At 50.1% G+C, this 20224-nt stretch overlaps 1 protein-coding gene across 2 annotated transcripts in view; it reads left to right on the top strand.

Moving 5' to 3' along the window:
* Window positions 1–17479, top strand: part of RAB40C (RAB40C, member RAS oncogene family) — a 38880-nt gene extending 21401 nt beyond the window's left edge. For both annotated transcript variants that reach the window (XM_054212290.1, XM_054212289.1), the window contains 4 exons: window positions 2459–2519; window positions 12087–12164; window positions 12561–12783; window positions 14327–17479. In XM_054212290.1, the coding sequence (XP_054068265.1) occupies window positions 2459–2519; window positions 12087–12164; window positions 12561–12783; window positions 14327–14607 (643 nt within the window). In that variant the 3' untranslated portion in view covers window positions 14608–17479. The remainder of the gene's footprint in view (window positions 1–2458; window positions 2520–12086; window positions 12165–12560; window positions 12784–14326) is intronic.
* The last annotated feature ends 2745 nt before the right edge of the window (window positions 17480–20224 follow it).

Raw genomic sequence — 20224 nt, 5'->3', positions numbered from 1 at the left:
GGGTCTGGAGGACAAACCTTATGAGGAACGACTGAGGGAGCTGGGGGTTGTTTAACCTGGAGAAGAGGAGGCTGAGGGGACACCTTATCACCCTCTACAACTACCTGAAAGGAGGTTGTAGAGAGATGGGGGCTGACCCCTTCTCCCTGGTGACAAATGATAGGACAAGAGGAAACGGGTTCAAGTTATGTCAGGGGAGGTTTGGATTGGATATTAGGAAACATTTTTTCACTGAAAGGGTTATTAAACATTGGAATAGGCTCCCCAGGGAGGTAGTGGATTCACCGTCCCTGGAGGTGTTTAAAAAAAGGGTAGATGTGGTACTTAGGGACATGGTTTAGAAGTGGTTTTTGTCAGGGTAGGTTAATGGTTGGACTTGATGATCTTAAAGGTCCCTTCCAACCTCAGCGATTCTATGATTCTATGAGGAGGAACTTCTTTCCTATGAGGATGGCAGAGCCCTGGCACAGGCTGCCCAGAGAGGTGGCGGAGTCTCTGTCTCTGGAGACATTCCAAACCCACCTGGACGCGTTCCTGTGCCACCTGCTCTGTGTGACCCTGCTCTGGCAGAGAGGTTGGACTAGATGATCTCCAGAGGTCCCTTCCAACCCTGTGGTCCTATGAAAGGAGGAGAAAAAAAAATGGGTGAAGCCCTTAGTCCTTCCAGAAGCCTGGGTATTTCTCAATATCTTGAGTAGCAAATTAAAACAAGAGCAGTGAACAGACCTCATAGTTAGTGTCAGAGTATGGTAAACCCCTGGAGAGCAGGACTTACTGGAGTGACCTGATGCTGGGATGGAGATGGGAGAGCGCTGCATGGGAGGGGTGACCCCAGCCTTATCTGTCAGCACAGGAGGGAGACCTGGAGTCCTCTGGCCTAGTTTTGTCTGAGGTTTAACTCGCTGAGGAGCTGACACAACAATCCTGTAGATGAAAGAGGAAGGACAGGTAGCCTGCCCCTATTCTGGGTTTCACCTGCATCTAGTAGGGAATGACACGGGCCCTGAAACATGAAGTTAAATAGCCCCTTTACAAACGCCTCTATCAAGTAACCATAACATTAGTATTCTGTGTGAATTGTTAAATAGGAATGAGCGCCATGTTCTCAGCCTCGCTGACTGACTTCAGCAGTGTATAGTTTCGTGGTTTAATTATACCCCTGCTCTCTGAAGCTGAATGTCCTCATTTTTCTTACAAAAGAACAGAAGCAGATAATTTATCTCTTCCAGCTTTTATGTTTATATGTGCTGGTTATATTCTTTTGTCTCTTTTGTGAGATGTCTTCTTTAACATTTCAACCCCGAGCGTGTAGTTACTAAGTGCTTCTTTCTTGAAACCCTCCTCTTTTTATACTGTAATTCTTGAGCTGGAGAACCAACACAGAACCTGGAAAGCTGGTAGCATCCATTTATGATGCCTTAGTGTCATCTTTTACCATTACTTTCCTCATGCAACCCAATATTTGATTGTTGGGGGGAAAAGGAGACTTAAGCGCAGGCTGTTAGATTGATGTCCGGGACCAATAATATGATCCTTGAAAGCTTTAGATCTGAAAGAATGACTGTCCGAAACTTGAGGTGACTGTAGCTGGTGCAAATCTGTGGCTGAGGGTTTCATCAGGCTTCTCAGTGGTCATTAATGTGTCTCTTATCCCAGCCCAGTGAATAGACACAACGAACATCATAACATATATACTGGTTAAATCAGCGTGCTGGGCTTACTGTCCCAGATGTTCCTGCAGACACTGAGAGGTGTGCTGGTAATGTAGTCAGACTTACCTACACCACGTCAAGAGTTGCAGCCAAGACAAATGACAGTGACTGAATGTCCCCTTATTGTCACCGTGGGCTAGAAACGCTCTTCCCTAGTCCTGTTCCTGCAGGAACAGGTTGATCATATCCTGTAGGGTGCGATCAACCAGGTCTGTCAGAGATCTGGGTATAAAGACACTTCCTTTCATTTTTGGTTAAAACGTGTTTGGAAAAATAAGTGAAACTAGACAGTGCAAGACAATTTCTCCTATCTTGAGTGGTTCTGTTCATTTTTTGATAGGTCAGCTCTTCTCCGTGGCTAGGAGAGGTCTGCAGTCTCGCTCTGACTTCAAACTCCTGTGGACTGTAGGGAACTAGAGAGAAAATCCTTTGCCCAAGGCAGTAAAACAACTTGCGTCCTTGTACATCATAAGGTAGAGCTGAAGCCGAGTGGTTTTGGTTCGTAGCTTCTCCATGGGAAGCACAACAGCAAGGAACTCTGGAGTGTGTCTGACTGTAACCAAAGGTGGTAATGCACCCACCGGTTCTTCCCAAAAACAGCGTGCAGAGCAGTTTGTGTACCATGCATGTTCTAAAGATCTGACAAGATCAACACTGATTTGTTGGGTTTTTTAAGCCAAACAGGAGATGTACAGTATGGGATTCCATTCTCCAAATTTCACAGCTGTAACTTTCCTTTGTTGCAGGGACACATCAGGGCAAGGAAGATTTTGCACCATTTTCAGATCCTACTCTAGAGGAGCCCAGGTAAGTGCTGCTTGCAGTGCTTTGGTGGGGCACGCTTGCTTTTCCTTTCGGCTGTAAAAGATCTTTCATGCCACAGTAAAGAGCTCTGAAGAGGAACACATCAAGCATCGGAAGGATGGGATCTGTATAAAGGCCAAGAGGCACTGCATGTCGTCTTGCCGCCTGGTATTCTGGCTTTATGGTGGGAGAGAGGGGAGTGAATGACAGACTTCCCTAGACTCCTACAAAAAAAGGTCTGTTACAGGCAATATTCAGTATTCATTCCTAGAGAAGGGCTGCGAAGGTGGGTTTATAGAGGACAAGGCAATTCTGGCTCTCGATCTGCCTTAGCTTTAATGTGGGAGCTCGTACTTTCTGAGGTTTGTCAAATTTGTTTAAATATGACGTTGACTTTCCCAATGGAGTTCTTACAGTCTGTATTGCCTTCAAGTCAGTTCCAAAAATAGGGTGGCTCCTACTTGCATGTTTGTTGCAGACTTGAAACTAGAGCAGCTCAAGTGGATTGTAAAGTACGTTCCCTACAACATGAGACGGAGCGTTACATTTGGAGTTTCTCCTTTGGGCTCTTCTCCAGAAGAGCATCTAGATTCTGAACAGCAGAAAAATCTTGTGGTCCTCTGAAAAACTGCTGTTAGTTAATAGAGCTTTCTTACAGTTTTATTGTCATCCTTTTAGTAACATGACAGGGTTCCTCCAGGATAAAGTCTCCCTAAGCTAAGTGAAATACTGTATTTTTCCTTTTCTTTCCAAATCAGAAAACTTTGGAGAAAATTCCTCCTCTCTTAGACACCAAGAGTCGGAAACTATATATCAACCTCCTGGCCGGGCTAGTATCCTGACAGCTTCCCAATCTTTGGGAAACTTTGCCACTTTTATTCAAGCTCTCGCACTGTTGCTCTTGGCTTTTTGCTCCTTGTAGCTGCAGACTTTTGCTTTGCTAGTTGGCAGAATTTGTCGTGCTCTCTTTCCCTAAGACTTCCTTCGAATTCACTTGTGCTGTAGACAGGAGAGCACTTCACCTGGGATGTACTGTTCGTATCTTCTCCGGTGTCTCGTTTATACTTGTTTGTGCACATCTCTGGGGTTGTGGGTGCTTTGAGGCAGCTCCTTTGAAGTGGAGGCCAATTTCCTGGTGCTTGCAGAAGTGCAAGGCAAGGAGCGTTGGAGTGTAACTTCTGCAGTACGCGTTTAGGTGCTCGGTCCCATGTCTGAGTTTGTCTTTAAGCTTCCCTCTGCCCTTACTACATTTCAGATATATCATTTGAGAGCTTTTACACTTGTCTGCAGAATGACCTGCTGTACAAAAGACTTTTTCCCCTTCGTGTAGACTGTGAGCTCCTCGGAGCAAGTGCTGGGTCTCCGCAAGGCTGCACCCAGCAGAGCCTGCACCCACATGCCAGAACTCGTAGCCGCTGCCACCATACATACAAACATAAGTAGCGATGAGAATAGTTGAATTGGCTTGGAGGCGCAGGTACACATCCGTCCAGAAACTGCAGCGGAGCTGTCAGGCACTGGCACAGTGCATCCTTTGGGTTCCTGTAGCCTGTTCTCCCTAGATGTTATGTTTGACACTGGATGCCATGAGGTGTCGTGTGTCTGGCTGACCTTAAGTTTGAAATTTAAGATTGCTTTCATCTTCCCTTTCCCAAAATGAAGTTCTTGACCTTTTTTGTTTTGTAGGCAAGGTCTTGCCCTTCTGCTGTACTTAGCAGTATTGCTTTAGGAACTCTCACCTGAACATCTGCAAGGCTTGCCTTGTCCACCTTATCTGCTCACCCCTCCCAAGGAGTCTGGCTGAGAGTCAGGCAGAGGGACCATTAATGTGACTGCTTTATTGCTGAATGCTGGGGTATGGAGTGAGCTTACACAGCAAGGTGTGGCTTGTGCCTTTTCCAAAGTACTGCTGTGGTGCCTTAATCCTGATCTGCCAAAATAGTCAATCCTTCAAAACAACAAACCAGCCCTAAACAGCAAGTCTGCCCAGTAGGAGCAGGAGTGGCTCCCAGGTGAAGTGTCTCCGCTGCCCTCTGAAGTGCTCATAAGATGAGCACGGTGGACAGTGGGTGCCTCTTGAAGACTAATGACCGGAGTCCTTGTACAGTCTTCTCCAGGTGGCTTGGAGTAAAACTTAGATTGGTTTCAGCATCAGGTGGTTGGCTCCCATATGGGGATACAGTGATAGTCCTGTGTTAGCAGCAATACAGATGTTGTCTCTCTTAAATAACTCACCACATCTTTCAGTGGAAGAGGAAAGTAGGAAAGTGTCTTAATTTAACCAAAGCAAGAGGACAATTTGTTTGGAATAACAAAGACTGCAAGAAGGGACTTGAACACCTCCAGTTATTTTCAGTATGCAGAAGCTAACTTCTTCTGGCACAGCATTAGCATAAAGACAGCTTAACCCAGCACAGTCTCAGGAGAATAGAGATAAATTACTCCCAAGTTCTCTTATTTCTTTAAGATGTATTTAATGCTGTGTGTTGTACTGACAACTTTGCTTCAGCTGTCTGCTTTCCTCTTTGCTGTCTTGGTATCATCAGACTTAGACTTCTGCGGGAAGCCTGATTCAAATCCAGCTGGGGGCAAGGGAAACAGCGTTCTTAACCTAACAAACCAAAAGCTCATGAAGAATAAATACAGCAGAGAAGAGAGAGGCCAGAGTGAGAAAAGCTCTGTTTGAAGTGCAGTGTGATATTTGTACAAGAACGGCTTGGTATAAACTGGCCACAAGCACCTTCGCACTGAAAATTAACAAAAGGATCTCACTGAGTAGAGGACTGAGAGTCTGAACTGAGCTTCGCATAAGGGGCACGAGGGGAGCTTGAATGAGTTTCCAAAGAGGACTTTGACAGGTTTGCTGTGAGAGCAGGAGGCTGGCCCCAGCAGCCTGGTAGCCCTTCCAGGGGTGACTGAGAACAGGGCGAGTTTGTGTGAATAGCCAGTGCTTAGGAGAATACTTGGTATGAAAAGTGCCTTCAGGTAAGGGACGCACACCTGACTTTCCCAGACACACCTTATTGTTGCTCAAGTGTAGTGATAAGAATGGAATCTTCTGAAGTAAATCTTGGAGAGGTTGCAGAGTGGAGAAGTCTCCAAATAGGGAGCAGGCCTTCTGGCGAGTTTTCCTTTCCCCCAGAGCATAGTCTGCTGCTCTGCTCAGTCTGGACTGCAGGCTCGTCCCTCGCCAGCGAGAGGACTCTTTTTGAGCACCTCTGTCCCTTCCCCGATTTAGACTCCACGCCACTTGCCTGGGTACGAAGCCGCGTGGCTTTCATCTTCAGCAGGAACATGTTCCTCTTCAAAACATCTGAAGTAAAATAGTTTTGCTGCCCTTGATGAGCTGGTTTCAAGTGAGGACTGGTCCCTTCTTTCAGCCAAGGTGGACCAACCGCATTTGCCTCGGGATTTCCTGCGAGGATCACAGATCTGTCTTGCTTCCCCTCCCTGGCTGATCTGATCTCGTTAGGGGGGCAATGAACTCTTTGGCTCAAGGTGGAGGCTTGTGGCATACTGGTGTGCCTGGGACCCCCCTTCTTTTCTCTTCTTACTTCCCTGGGGTTTGAGTTTCTACTTTATCACAGCTGCTTTCATCATCCCTTCCCTCGTAGGGTCTGCTGGGTCAGCAGGTCCTGACCTCATCACTTCAGCATCTCACTTTAGGGCAAAAGAGGAGCAATTGTGTCCAGGATGGCAGAGCACTGGTCTCTAGGCACTGGTCGGGTAGGGAGAGCGTGCAGGCCACCTCCTGGCAACTGCAGGGCCAGGGAAGGGTGGAGATGGAAACCCAGTAGTGTTGTGATCTGCAGAACAAACTCGGGGAGTCTGGAGCTTGCTGTGTTGCAGAAGGTTTTTTATATTAATTGACACCACGTAGTGTGTGGTGAAAGGCATTTAGTGGTGCCTAAAGGTGCTTCAGAAGTCTTTCATTTTGCTCTTGAACCTTCTGCTCTTTGGCTTTTTCTGCTTGGTTAGAAGGTGTCAGTCATACCGACAGCAGAGCTGGCACGCTCATCTCAACTGTTGCGTGCAGCTGTGGCTCTTTTAGCTGCTGTGAGCAAATGCAAGCGATTCCAAGAGTCATCATGGAGGGGAGAAAGAGGGTTGTGGTGGTGCTTTCTGATCTAGCAAGAAAGAAGCGGTGACAGTATCACTCCTGATGTCCTCGTATGCCAGTGATTTCTGGAAATGTGACTTGCCAGCTCTTCCCAGAGAGTGTGATACAGAAGGTCCTTCATGAATAGTTTCAGACCATCTACAGGAAGCCACAATCAGCATTCAAAAACGCTCCCATCTTACAGCAAAACTGTAGCCCTAACAGAATAATGAATATTGTTGAGTTCTGCTTAAGCAGGTGATTTGAGTGGCTGCTGTTTATCCTTTTCAGGGCTTCTTAGTATGCAGAAAGGTGGTGGCTTTTTTGGCAGCTCAGCAGACTCTGGGATGTAGGCTCTGCTCTACCTTACAGCTTGTTTTGTTGCTGCAGGTACCTTCCCTGCCTCGGATCATTCTGATGGGCTTGTCCAGCTGCTGGAAGAGCCTGCCCTGCCTGCCAAAATGTTTATCAAAAGCTCAGTTGATAAATAAACCCCCCCGCCGTGTGTTACGCATCTGGGAAATGGTTTGGCAGGGGGATGTAATTGCCCATGAGCCAAGGTCCAAGGCACCAGCTGGAAAGCTGGGACCAAACGTCGCTCTGAAAGAGCAGGCAGGAGAGACAAAGTGTTCTGGTTGCCATCAGCACTGGATCTTTTGTTTATGGTTTACTTTGTCCTGTGGGCCAAAGAAATCCAGTCTCGGGGCGGGGGGGGGTCTTCCAGGCTTGTCAGCAACAGCTTTTTTCCATTGGTGGAGAATACCAGCGAGTGACATTTTCCTGGCCACCCCATCATCTGCCTGCACAGAGCTGAAGTCTGGTAGCTGTGCGAGCGCTTGCTTCCCCACGGCCGTGTTCTTGTGTGTGTGTGCAAGAGGCTGGAGATCCAGCTCATAAAGCATCTGAGAAGCCTTTTTGGAGGAGTCTGCTTTGCGCTGATGGGTGAACATGCTGCTTCTCTCGCCTTCAGAAGCTTATTGCTTGTAAGCCTGGTCTAAACCTGCAGCAGGCAGGAAGGGATGATACTTTTTATTGTTTTTTCCCCTTGGTTATGTGGAGGGATACTTGTGTAAGCTCCTGCTGAAAACAAGTTTGAGTTTTGGCAGAATTAGAGTCCACTCCACGTGTGCTGCTGGATACAATAACAGATGATCTCTCCTTGTTCCTTGTTCACTACACGACGTACTCGCGTGGGAATTTCTGTCTCTGATGTGCTTAGGGTCGTGCCAGTCCCAATAGCGTGGAGCAAAAACAGGGTGGAAATGAACTTTGAAAATCAATTGTGAAAAGACCTGGGGCATATTTGGGGATGAGTCCAGTCGTCTTCCACCTCACACAGAAGTCTGTAGCCAGGTTGAAGAGAAAAAGAAGAAAGGCTGATGGTTGGTTGGTGAGGGGGCCAGGATAGGACATGGGGCAATGGTTTTAAACTAGAGCAGGGCAGGTTTAGGTTAGACATTAGGAAGAAGTTCTTTACACTGAGGGTGGTGAGACACTGGCCCAGGTTGCCCAGAGAGGTGGTGGAGGCCCCATCCCTGGAGACATTCAAGGCCAGGCTGGATGACGCTCTGAGCAACCTGATCTAGTTGAAGATGTCCCTGCTCACTGCAGGGGGGTTGGACTAGATGGCCTTTAAAGGTCCCTTCCAACCCAATGCATTCTATGATTCTATAATACCTTTGATCTGAGAACCTGAGTGTGCAGCTTTTTACTTCATGCTGTAGGAACCTGGGGTACGTAATGCTTACACAGGTGCTCCGGGAAACTAAAAATTGAGAGGTATGGAGATATTATGGTGTCAACAGCCATCTAGGCACTTGGAGAACAATTTAGGCTGCAAATGAGAAGCTGTTCATTTGTCTAGTTGGGGAAATTAATATTCTGTACACCTTATTCTGAAGGAGACGTTTAAAAAAAAAAAAACTGAAAAAACCAACAGCTCTTACTTGGAACTGTCTGCAGAGATGGAGCCAGCTCCTTGTCTGCGTGCATGTCTGTGTACTGTTCTCTAGGGGAGAAAATGGTAATGAAAGTGTATCTGGGATTTGTGCTCTAGAAACGCAGTGTCTGGAGCATGCCAGCGCTATTTGGAAGAAGTATGAGGTGATTTGGCAGCACCATGAGCTGGCCAGAGGTTTTTAAGACTGTTTCCTCCATCTTCTGCTGAGTAAAAAGTAAAGCTGGTCATACTACCCGTGCTGGGGAGGATGAGGACAGAAGCAAGGCATGAGACAGCTTGGCCTTGGTGTCTTCTGACCTTTGGGAAGCTTTCCTTGACAATCTTCTCTAAATGTGCATGCCTGGAGCTGTGTTGTGACTTGGAGGGTAAGCTGGCAGACACTGTGTTGTCTCTTGCATTTAGAAATCATGGTCTTGGCCTTCCACCCTGCTCCTGAGAACTTGGAGCTGCATTTTTTCTGATGTTTTATCCGTATTCCTATTTAAAGAAGATCCAGGCTGCAGTTGCCAGCAAGCTTAAAAACTCTGTCCTCCTAGAGCATGTTTCTAGCAGAAGCGGTCTTGACAAACTAGGTCTTGGGTCTATTTCTCTTGGCTAAAGGAACTTGTCAATCCAGAAATAAAATAAGTAGACTTTATTTAACTTGCCGGCAGTTTATCTTGGAAGGGGGTCATCAAAGTTTTTGCTTTGTTATTTCCAGACTCTCGTTCATTCACACGTGCAGCCTTGGAAGCCAGAAGTCAAAACAAACATAACAAAAGTGAAAAGAAAGCTCAGAGTGCTTAAAATGTGATATACCCTGGTAGTAGGTATTTCTTGATTGGGTTCTTGAAAAGCAGCATCTTCGGTTTTGTGGAATTTTTTTATTATGGAAAATCACTACATTCTTATTTTTTTCTTATCTAAACCTCGGAGAAGCTGATTCTCTTCTCCTCCAAAACAAAAACGGCCCCCAATTCTTTTGAGTATGAAATTTTTTTACTGTTCTAGAAATGACCCTGCAAAATATGGACTGCAGGCATGAGCTCTAGACGTTCCTTGGAGAAAACTGAAGATGCGTCGTCTGCTCCCACAAATACTTCTGCGGTTGTGAAAATTCATCATCGGGTCCCTCAGAACAACCTCAAGTCCAAACTTTGAAGGGCTCACTCTTCAAGTTAGGTTGTCAGACATGAAAACCAGCCCACCACGCATGACTTGCCTTTTGTACCCTCTCCCCTTCTAGTTTTGTACGGTTGAGCCTTTCTGCAAATGGTACAAATGCAGATGCGTAGATGCTGGAGGGCCAACAGGGACAGAAAAAGCAAGCTTTGCCCAGAGAGCGACTGCCCAGGGTGGAAGAACTGTGTGAGGGGATTGGAATAAAGCTCAAGGATCAGAATTGTTCTGACCAAGACTTTTAAAAAGGATAAAATCGGGCAGGCTTTGTGAGAGGAGCTTATTCTGAGAGACCTTTGAGAGAAAGGCAAACAGTGTCAAGGCACCCCCAGTGTACTTGGGGAAAGGCTGCTTTTCCCCGTGGGGGAGCACTTCAAGTGCCAGCTCAAGGCGTAACTTTATTATGAGGATTCAAGTGTCTTTGTGGCTCAGATGCCCTAGTATTTTATCGTTCCCGTGTGCTCCAGATCTCATGCTGCTGGTTAATATTATTTTTAATAAACCTGAGGTACATCACATCTTTGTGAACGGTTTCTGTACAGGATCCCCCAGTCCATCACAGGCTTTGGCAGCAGCAAGTATTGTAAAGCTCTGTTTCAGGAGGACTGGGTAGCTTGTGTTTCCCATCTGCGTAGTGGATTTTCCATTTCAATGAATAAAGGAGCAACTCCACTGGTACGCAAGGGTGCTTGATATACAGTCTCTGACTGGTACCAGGACAGATGCTAGGCAGTTTGTCAGCCTCCTCCTTCACCGTGATGGACTTAAGGCATCTCCTAGGGAGGACCAGGCTGCCAGCTGAGACTTTCCTTTGCCAACTTGAGATCTCTTTTGCTTGCACTGGGGGCTTGCTGTAGGAACTGTTCTTCCTAGAGGGTACCCCTGATCCAGAGGAGACTGGTTCTGCCGAGCTTGCTGCTAAATCATTTGTGATCCTGGAGTCTGGCTCAGGCTGGTTTGTTTTGCCCTTAGCTTAGTCTTGTTGCCTTTCCTCCGGCGCTGCGTTCCCAGTTGGGCTGTGTCCTCTTGCAAGGCAAGATCATCGGTTCCTCCACAGTTCGCATTTCAGGGCATCTTCAAGTGGCTGTTGTCACTTGAAATGTCCTCGATAGCAAAGAAGTGACAAGAAGTCAGAAAAACAATGGGAGAGTTGCAGAGAGGCTGCTGCTAAAGACAATTCTCTAAATGCTGTATGTGCCTGACCGGTACTGAGAGGCAGCTCCTGATGTGTTGACTTGGCTGCCTGCAGGGCCGTGTGTAGCCTACTTTCCCTGTGTCTGTCCTCAGAAATACTTCGATTGAAGAAAAGCTCACTTGTTAAGGTTTGCCATGGACCTGAGTGGTGGCTAGCAGTCTGGTCGTTGTCCTGCTTGGGGCAAGGGTGGAGACCCCCCCAAGGTGCTGGTCCATGTCATCACGGCTGCAGGCACAAACTTCCCTGCCGCGAGTTGTGCCTCTCCTGGTTGCCAGCATCATTACGCTGCACCTTGAGAGGTGACAGGGAAGTGAGTTGTGGATGTGGGTGGTGCACAGGAAGATGGATTTGGGCCTGAGGATGCAGTAGGTACCTCTCTTTCCAGAAGAAAGGGAAGAGAGGGGGAAGGTCCTACGGCAAGACCTTTGGTCTGACCCTCTGGGGTTTGCCAGCATCGCTGTACTAACGTTCGTTCCCTGCCACTGCAGCAGTGACAATTAGCTGCCTTCAGCAGAGCCCAGCATGGGTCCCGGTCATGAGATCTCAGTCCTGCAGAGATGCTGTGTTGCTTGTTGGCATCACTCAACTCCTTCCTTGCCAGCAAAGGGGCAACAGAATGAGACAGGTCCTGGAGAGGGAAATCATAAAATCCTAGAATGGTTTGGGTTGGAAGGGACCTTAAAGATCATCTAGTTCCAACCCCCTGCCATGCTGAACATGGGTGTTCTTTATTAACTTTGGCATGTTCTGCTACCATCCTGCCACGGGATGCAGCAGTTCTGTATAAGGAGAAAAGACTGTTTCTGCCTAGGTGAGTTTGTATCAGGTTTGTGACAGGAGGAGAGTGTGTTTCGCACAGCCTTGTTCCTCCAGATATGCAGTCACCGAGGCAGTTCCTCCTCCTTTGTAAAGGCTGCTGCTTTGGAAATGATTTGAGGGATTTTCAAGCCAAAACGGGAGTGAAAACTTCCCCTAGTAGTCCGGGACTGAGTTAGTACAGACCTTTTGTTTCAATGTTAGCCCTAGCAAGCACACAAATAATGTGGCTGGAGCAACGTTCTGTCCCTTAGCCTTTTGGTGGAGTGGTCTTTCAGGTGTGTCTCCCTCTCCTTTGCTTACTGTGAAATTTCCTCATTGCTCCTGATTTTCTTCCACCAGGGAATCCTTTTGGTGTACGACATCACTAATCGCTGGTCCTTCGATGGGATAGACCGATGGATAAAGGAAATAGATGAGGTAAGTTGAATGGAAGAGCAGGTGCATTGGTCTATAGCAAAAATCTGGGAGGTACCAGCTGAGGTGCCACCTCTGCTATGGGGACAAGAATGACTCTGCTGTGGAGAGGAAACGATGGCAGTCCGCTAATAAGCAAAGCAAGGGGATAAGAGTCTGCCCTCCACCTCTGTATAAATCCAGAATAGTAGGAAAGGCCAAGAAAGATAGGAAGGTTCCCTCCAAAGTGGACTGTGGAGGGGATAAATTAGTCTTCCTCATCCTGTAGTAGTAGTCCCTCAGTCAGAGCAATTTCTGTTTCTTTGGCCTTCACTGCTCTTGCAGCTAAGCAGAATCCTGGGTGTAGGCTGCCTTTTCTGACGACAAGCCATGATTTCTCCACCTCTTTCCTTTCTTAAGCATGCCCCAGGTGTCCCTCGGATCCTGGTGGGAAACAGGCTTCACCTCGCCTTCAAGCGGCAGGTGCCCACAGAGCAGGCCCGGGCGTACGCAGAGAAGAACTGCATGACGTTTTTTGAGGTCAGCCCCCTGTGCAACTTCAACGTCATAGAGTCCTTTACGGAGTTGTCCCGTATCGTCCTCATGCGGCACGGCATGGAGAAGATCTGGAGACCCAACAGAGGTCAGTATTGAGGAAGATGCTCTGTGTGGGGAAGGCACGAGAGCTGTCTGGGCTGGAACGGAGGGGTAGGACTGTCTGCCTAGGTGGGAGGTGTGCTTATTAGTAACTGTGGGATCTGAAAGCACCTGACATGGAGAAATGCCTTGGGTTGGACAAGTTGAAGCTGAGCCACAACGAGCTGCCTGTACAAGCACAGGAACCAGGCAGGGATGGGCAGCTCCGGAGGGCAGTTCAGCATGTCTGGGATCTGAATCGCTCCAGGCAATCCTACACCTCTCCACTTATTCTGGATGAGGCTGAGGGCAATTAAGCTCACTACTTGAAAGTACTTCAATCAAATGGCTGTCTGGGATGAATCCAAACCTGTGCACTTCTGTCCTTACCCTTGCCTGAGCCTGTGTCTCCTGTTCTGGAGGGACGTGGAAGCAGTGTAAGCTCAGGGAGCTACAAGGGACTAAATCACATCGCTGCTGTCGGCATGCAGCAAGGCTGGGGTATTCCATATATCCATGCATGCGTGCTGCAGTGTGGCAAACCATGAGCAGGCTCTACGTTGTGTCTCAGCCGGTTGTGTTTGAAGCAAAACAGTCTTAGGTCCCACATTGCTGGCTGGAGGTAGCAGTGTGCCCCACTGGCAGTCTGAGCAGTGGGACATTTGCATTCCTGGGGTGACCTGCCTTCATGTGGATCCTCAGCCTCTGCTCACGAGGGAGGGAAGATCCTGTTTACCATCCACACTCGCCAAATTGTCTGCCTGGGATCCTGCCCCCAACCTGGCTGCCATGCCACTGTCCCCAGGTGCAGAGGGAGGGATGGCGAGCAGGAACTGGGCTGTGTTCACAGAGCTCTCCTGGGCCTCTTCCAGAGGCAGGACTTGTAACTGCTGGCTGCCTGCTTGGGAACAACAGCGTGGCTTTCACGGCAGGCCAGAGGTGAAAGCATGCCCTCGTGTGGCTGCTTGCTGGGAAATCCCTTCCAAGGAGACTTCCCAAAGCCTGCTCACAGGATGTACACTGAGCTTGGAGGATGCTGGGAAGCCTAAAAGGGCCGAGTCTTCTTCAGGCTTGGTGGGATCTCCGTTGCTGCAGCCACTCTGCAGAGAGCTGGCCCCGTGGCTGCTGCTCCCCGAGCAGGTCCAAGTGAGACTGTCCTGCTCTGGGGCTTGCTGATCCTGTTGCCTCCTTCCCTGGACATGTCCTGGTTGCCAAATGCTGGCCTGAGAAGCCAAGTGTCTGGCAGGAACGTGAGCAAGGCGCTGCCAGCCCCGGGCACTGTGCGGGGAGGGAGGGTGGCAGTGTCGAAGCCCCGTGTTGACACCAAAGCTGGTGTCTGGCAAAGCACTAACCTCTAAGGCAGAGCTTACCTGGAGTTTCCCAAGCTTTTCTCCCAACTAGTCTGCTCCCTATTCAAGGTACCCATGCCATCGTTCCTAGCTTCTCTCCCCAGAGGAGCAGGAACTGCACAGCATAAGGAAGAGTTGTAGGGAGAAGGCAGCCCTTGAAATCTCTTGGCCCTTGACTGGTCTGGTCTTTTCTCCCCACAGTATTCAGCTTACAGGACCTGTGCTGCCGAGCCATCGTTTCCTGCACCCCCGTCCACCTCATCGACAAGCTGCCGCTGCCTGTCACCATCAAGAGTCACCTGAAATCCTTCTCAATGGCCAACGGGATGAACGCGGTGATGATGCACGGCCGGTCGTACTCCTTGGCCAGCAGCGGGGGTGGGAGCAGCAGCAAAGGTAACAGCTTGAAGAGATCCAAATCAATTCGACCTCCCCAGAGCCCCCCACAGAACTGCTCACGCAACAACTGCAAGATCTCTTAGCAGGATGGACACGCCGTGGGCTTCTAACGTATCCACACACACCCACTGATGTACAGCTTTTTGCACACTTAACCCTTTTTGACTGGATCCTTTTGGATGGGCCGCGGTCGCTTTTATTTTTTTTCCGATGGTGCGCGCAAGCGTTGGGAATGTGCTCACATTTTGGCTTGGCATACGACGCGTGGTGCCGGCTGAATCTCGCAGCGCTGGCAGGGAGGGGACTCTGCCAAGTGACCCTCCAAGAATGCTTTGGGCTTTGCCTCTCGGCCTGGGGTGGAAAATTTAGCAGCTGCCGGGTTGGGGAGGGGGGAAGGGGAAAAAAAGCTCATCCAGTCTGAATAGAGAAATGGATTTAATGGAAGATTGAGAGGCTTAAGGGAGTAGGCAAGGAGAGTCTGTGCTGCAACTTTAACTCTTAGACTCCTGAACAGATTGCTGGTGCAATAGTGATCGTTGGATGTAGAAAAAACAAGAAATGGGGACAGGGGGCTAATGACAGGTTTCACCGGGATGTTAACCTGCTGTTGCCAAAAACAAAGAAAACCAGGCAAGCGTTGGCCAATTGGGAAGAGGAAGGAAGCAGTCTGCTTGCCTTCTTTGTTTATTTATGTAAATATTATACATATATGTATATCACCTGTTTTTTAAGTTTTTTTTTAAGAAGCAGTCAGGGAAAATTTTATGCAGCCATGTAAATACAAGCACTGGATTAACTTTCCCAGTGCCAGCAAAGGGGGAGAAGTGGAGGGTTTTCCGATGAAAATATACAAATGCTTTAAGAGACTTTCGATCACCACCTGGGCTTGCGCTGGGTATTTTTTAAATACTACGTATGCAGACGGAAAGAACAATTTGTGTGTAACGTACCCCGAGCTGCTTTATTCTGATCATTCCCTAAAACTTGTGAGTGCGGAAGGCGGGGTTGGACGTGAGCAGGTCGGGCGCAGAGCAGAGAGGTCGGAGGCGCAGGGTTTGTTTTTGGCAGGGGGATGAAGAGGCAGCTCTGAGGCCAGACCGATGCCTTGCTGGCTTTGCACCTTCCGATCGGGGGCTGAGGAGCAGAGAGTGGAAGCGTCCCGCCTAAAGCAGAGGAAAAACACTGAATTTTACTGCAAAACCTTGGCTGTAGCTTCCGGGTCCCTCCATCCACGACACCACCCCGTGTGACAGTCCCTGAATCCTGGCTGCTTCTTGCTTTGCTTTTCCAAAGACGTTTTGCCTGAACTGGCCTTTCTGCAGCTCCTCCTGGATGAAAGTGGGGAAAGGACAGAAGCAGCAGCTTTTCACACTGGAGCACGAAGGAGCAGGGACTGGGAAGGTGGAAGAGGTTTGTGTGGGAAGACAGCGATCGATCCCCAGGTCCCATCGTAGCGAAGGCACTCAGCTCTTGTGGCAGCACCAGGAAAATCGGGAAAGCAAAGTGCTTTGCTCCGTAGGACCACTCCTGGGTTTGAGAGGGACACGTGTGCTCAGCAAGAGCCTGAGATGTGAACGTGCCATGGGCGAAGATCTTGTGTCAAGCAAGGGCCTGTGGTTCCCCGCCTTCATCCCGTGGCTGATCTGTGCTGGAAATTCACCTGGAAACTTAGAAATAACGCCTAGCCCTTATTGCAGAAGCTAAGCGTTGCTTGGCGGTGGGACTAAGCTATGTCAAGAGGTTCTCGTAGGTGGCCGGGACGTGTAGATTGTGAGTAGCGTGGTAGAAAGTGAACTGCTTTTCCTTATGCTGGGCTGGTCTCTCCTCCTCGGTGAGGAGCCCAGCCAGTACAGTGCTGCCATCTTCCTCCTGGTGTTAGCAGCTCCCCAAGGGCTTGCTCTTTTCCCCCCCGGCCCCAGAGCATCTTGCTGCATTGCGTGGGCAGAATGAAGCCGCGGCAGCTCCCACGCAGCTGACGGACCCGCTTTGTTGAGGCAGCAGGCAGGGATACGTTCCCTCCCCAGGGGACATCGCCTTCCCCGTGCTTCGGAGCTGACCTGGGAAGTGAAGCAGCCTTCCCCCTTCCCGCTCCATGGAAGAAAATCCAAGCTGGGGGTAGGTCTCTTGGCTCGTCCCTAGCGTGCTTTATTGCCCGGCTCAAATGAATTAAACCCTGGGCAGATGGAGGGGGGGAGAAGAATCCTTTGTAGTAGTGGTTTGGCTCGAGAGCAAAGCCGCAGCCAAGCTCGGCGCGGTGGCACAGGGGCCGGGGGATTTGGAGAACCTGTCTGGGATGGCTGGCACCTGTTTCCCATCACTTAACACGCAGCAGAAGACAATCGCTGGCTCAGCAGGCTGGGGATATACGGCCAACAGGTGATGCGCCCCAGCACCCCGAAGGCCGCTTCTCCTGGAAAACACCATTCCGGCACTGTGAGGCCCCTCACTGGCTGCTCCCGGCCACCAGTGCGTGAGGCAGAGAAGAGGGATGGAGGTTTCCTTCCTGAAATCACAAAGCTGCTGCATGGCTAGAAAAATGTAATGTACCTCTGCTTGGTTTGGGTTTGCCACGTGCGACACCACACCATGCCTTTTTCCCTGTGGTTGATTTTTATTTTTTGTTTTTTTATTCACCTTATAAAGTCTCAACAAAAATCCTGTCCCGAGTGAGGATGAAAGATTTACCTGGAGCGTTTGCGCAGCAAAAAACTTTTTTTTTTTTTTTTTTTTTTTTGTTAATTTAAAAGGAAAAGATTCTTGCATCTGATGTCAACACTAGTCTCTAGCTGCTCTCCAACACTTGTACCATTCCTGAGTTGTGGTTTTGGTTTGGTTTTTTTTGGACTATTCTTTTATTTTGTATGCCTTTGTACAGTTTATGTTGTTCAACTGATTACATATGATTTTGTTTTGTATAAATTAAAGTATCTTTTTTTGTTTGTTTTGAACTACCAATTGAAAGGTGGAGAAGTTATGTCAGTTTTTGGGGGAGCTGGGAAGAGGTTGAAGGGAAAAGGTGGTAGTTTTGCCCAAACCTGGGGCGTTGGGGCTGCTTGTGGTGCAGGTATGCGTTGCCCCTTCCAGATCATCCACAAAAATAACTCGTATTACATTTTATGGGGAATCCTAAAAGTCATGATTCCTGACTCAGGTGGTTTTCTTGCCCTTCTCTATAGATGCAGAAGCAAAATCTGTTCTTATTAAAGGCTTGATTCTGCTGATTTTGGGGTAGTGGATCTCTAAGAAAGTGCAGAGTAGTCTGTAACACATGGTTCGTGGTGTCGGTGGCTGTTGGAAGCCGGGCTCCCCAGGGGCTGGCGTGGGGCTGTGCACAGTCCCTGCTGCATGGGGACAGGTTTCACAAGTACAGTCGAAGCCTTAAATCACTTCTTTGGGTCCGGGCGATCCTGGGGGAGCAAGGAACGAGTGCTGTGGTGCTATTTCCCCCATCCTACCCAGACTGAAACAAGCTGGGATAAATGTCTGAAATGGAGAAGGTGCCGTAGGGGACTCAGAGCACTGGTGTCACCATCGGGGTATCGCTGGGGCTGGCGTTGGGAGCCAGGACTCCCTGGGAAGGGGGTTTGCTGCTGGGATGGGGGGAAGCTTCTCACCCCATCCTTTTCTCTCCCAGCCTGCCTCCCCTTGACCTCCCTTTTCCCCTGACTGCTCGCTTCCCTCGGATCAGATTTTCCACTTCGTACCAGACTGGCCACGCTTGTTTTAACAGCTTAAGTTGTAATTGCCGGGGCTGGGAGGGGGCAGGGGGGAAATGAGATAGTGTCTGCAGCCTGGAAAACCCTGGAGCTAAGGTGAAAGCCTGGTCAGGGAAGAGTCACGGAGGCTTTTTTTTTTTTTCCTGTTTCAGGGGGGTTCTGGAAGTGTCTGTTCCCTCTTGCCGGCAGTGCCAAAACAAAGGCTGTGTGTGGTTTCAGGTGGGGCCAGAGCCCATTACGCTGGAGCAGCAGGAGCTGCCTTGGCTGCAGCTGTCTCGGGACCAGCAGGGCAAGAAAACACACAGCAGAGCCTAAGTGGTGGGGGAAAGGCTGGACAGAGCTTTAAGGGTCCCTCTTCCCTGGAGAAAGAGGAGGGTGCAGGTTGTTCTGGGCTGGTTCGGATTTTTCCCAGTCGGGTGCGTTTCTCCCAACCCACGTTCCAGATTCGAGGGGATCTTGGGTTGGTCCCACCGTTCCCTGCGCGGTTGCATTGTGGAGGCTGTGAGGAAATGGTGACCTTCGTCTGACTGCACACGAGATGCTTGAAAGCGATGATGTGCCCACCCCTGGGTGCACTGGTGGGGCAGGAGCCCCCCGCCCTGGGTGCAGGCTGTTACCAGAGCAGGGACATGGCACCATCCCCATCCCTCCATGACGAGGTGCCAAGCCGCTTCCTGTGCTCCCTTGCCTTGAGGGGAGAAAATGAGCCATTAAACTCCCATCAGTGTCTGGGATCTTCGAAAACGACCCCAAAAGATCCCCATTTTGGGGTGCGGTGGGTGCTTGGTGGGTGGAGGCAAGCGGTTTGGGAGAGACTGAAGTTACAGCTGCTTTAAGCCTTTAGATGGTGCGAGTCTAGCGTGGGCTTGGTCCAGAGTTGGGGGGAATCACTTTTTCTTTCATCTTCTGATGAAGAGGCTAGAAGATAGGCCAGGTAGAGGTCCGTAGGCCAGGGTGAGGGTCCCAACTTGTTGGGAGCTGCATTTCCAACCACATGGCATCCAGCATCCCTCCGCCTGGCCTCATGCTGCTGAGGCAAAGGATCCTGGCAGATGCTCGTCCTGGCCTCGCCACTTTTGGTCTCAGTGACACAGGGATGGGGCATCTCGGGCTCTGGTGTGAAAGAAATATGGGCCGCCCCTCGGGGGCTCCTCCTCCAGCTCTGGAGAAGGGCCATTGGGGCAGGACTTGACCTAAACCCCAGCACCAGCATCTTCCCAGCCCATGTTGCTGTGACTGCATGGCCCCTAATGTGGGGATGGGCCATGCAGTCCAAAGCTGGGCTCCTGGTTTTCTCTTCCCCCCCCTTCCCTTCCTGCTGCCCCAGCGCCCTCAGAGGGACCCTGGAGCACCTCAAAATGGCTCCGTGCCCTCAGGCTGCGTCCTTGGCAATCAAGGCGCCATGGCAGCCTGCCCCCCTGCCTCCCAAGGTGGGTTTGGGGGTCGGGGATCTCCATGTGTAATGCTGCTGCAGGCAGTGGGGTGCTCAGCACCCAGTGTCTGGGGCGGGGCGGGGGGGGGGGAGCGGGACAGACGGGCAGGGTATGGCCCCCAGCAGCTTCTGGGCCATCCTGACGCAATTCCCTGTTTGCAAAACATCTCACCAGCCTCCCCGCGAGTGTCGCAGGGCAGCGTAACCTCCCCTCTGTGTCCAGGGCCGGCCAGACCTTCAGGTGGCTGCTTGGCCATGAAGCTAGCGTCCCTGGGCACAGCCACGTCCCTGGTCGTGGCAAGCTGATGTCAGGCCTGGATGGCCTTTGGGGGTTCAGCCCCCCGGGGAGCCCCAGCACGGAGCCACCGGCGGCACGGATGTTTGCTGGCCTCAGCGGCCACTCAGGCAGCAAAGTGGTGGCAGTTGCAGGTCGCAGCGCCGTGTCAGCGGCACCGGCGGGAGGTCAGCGTGCTGGGACACTGCCTCTGTGTCCTGCGTCTGCCAGCATGGCGGGTGTCAAGGGCCCCCCCCAAAAATGCCTGGTCCAGTGCA

The sequence above is a fragment of the Rissa tridactyla genome, chromosome 8, assembly GCF_028500815.1.
Source record: "Rissa tridactyla isolate bRisTri1 chromosome 8, bRisTri1.patW.cur.20221130, whole genome shotgun sequence".
Lineage (NCBI taxonomy): Eukaryota > Metazoa > Chordata > Aves > Charadriiformes > Laridae > Rissa > Rissa tridactyla.
The sequence above is the reverse complement of the archived record's forward strand: the minus strand, read 5'-3'. Positions and strand labels throughout refer to the sequence as shown.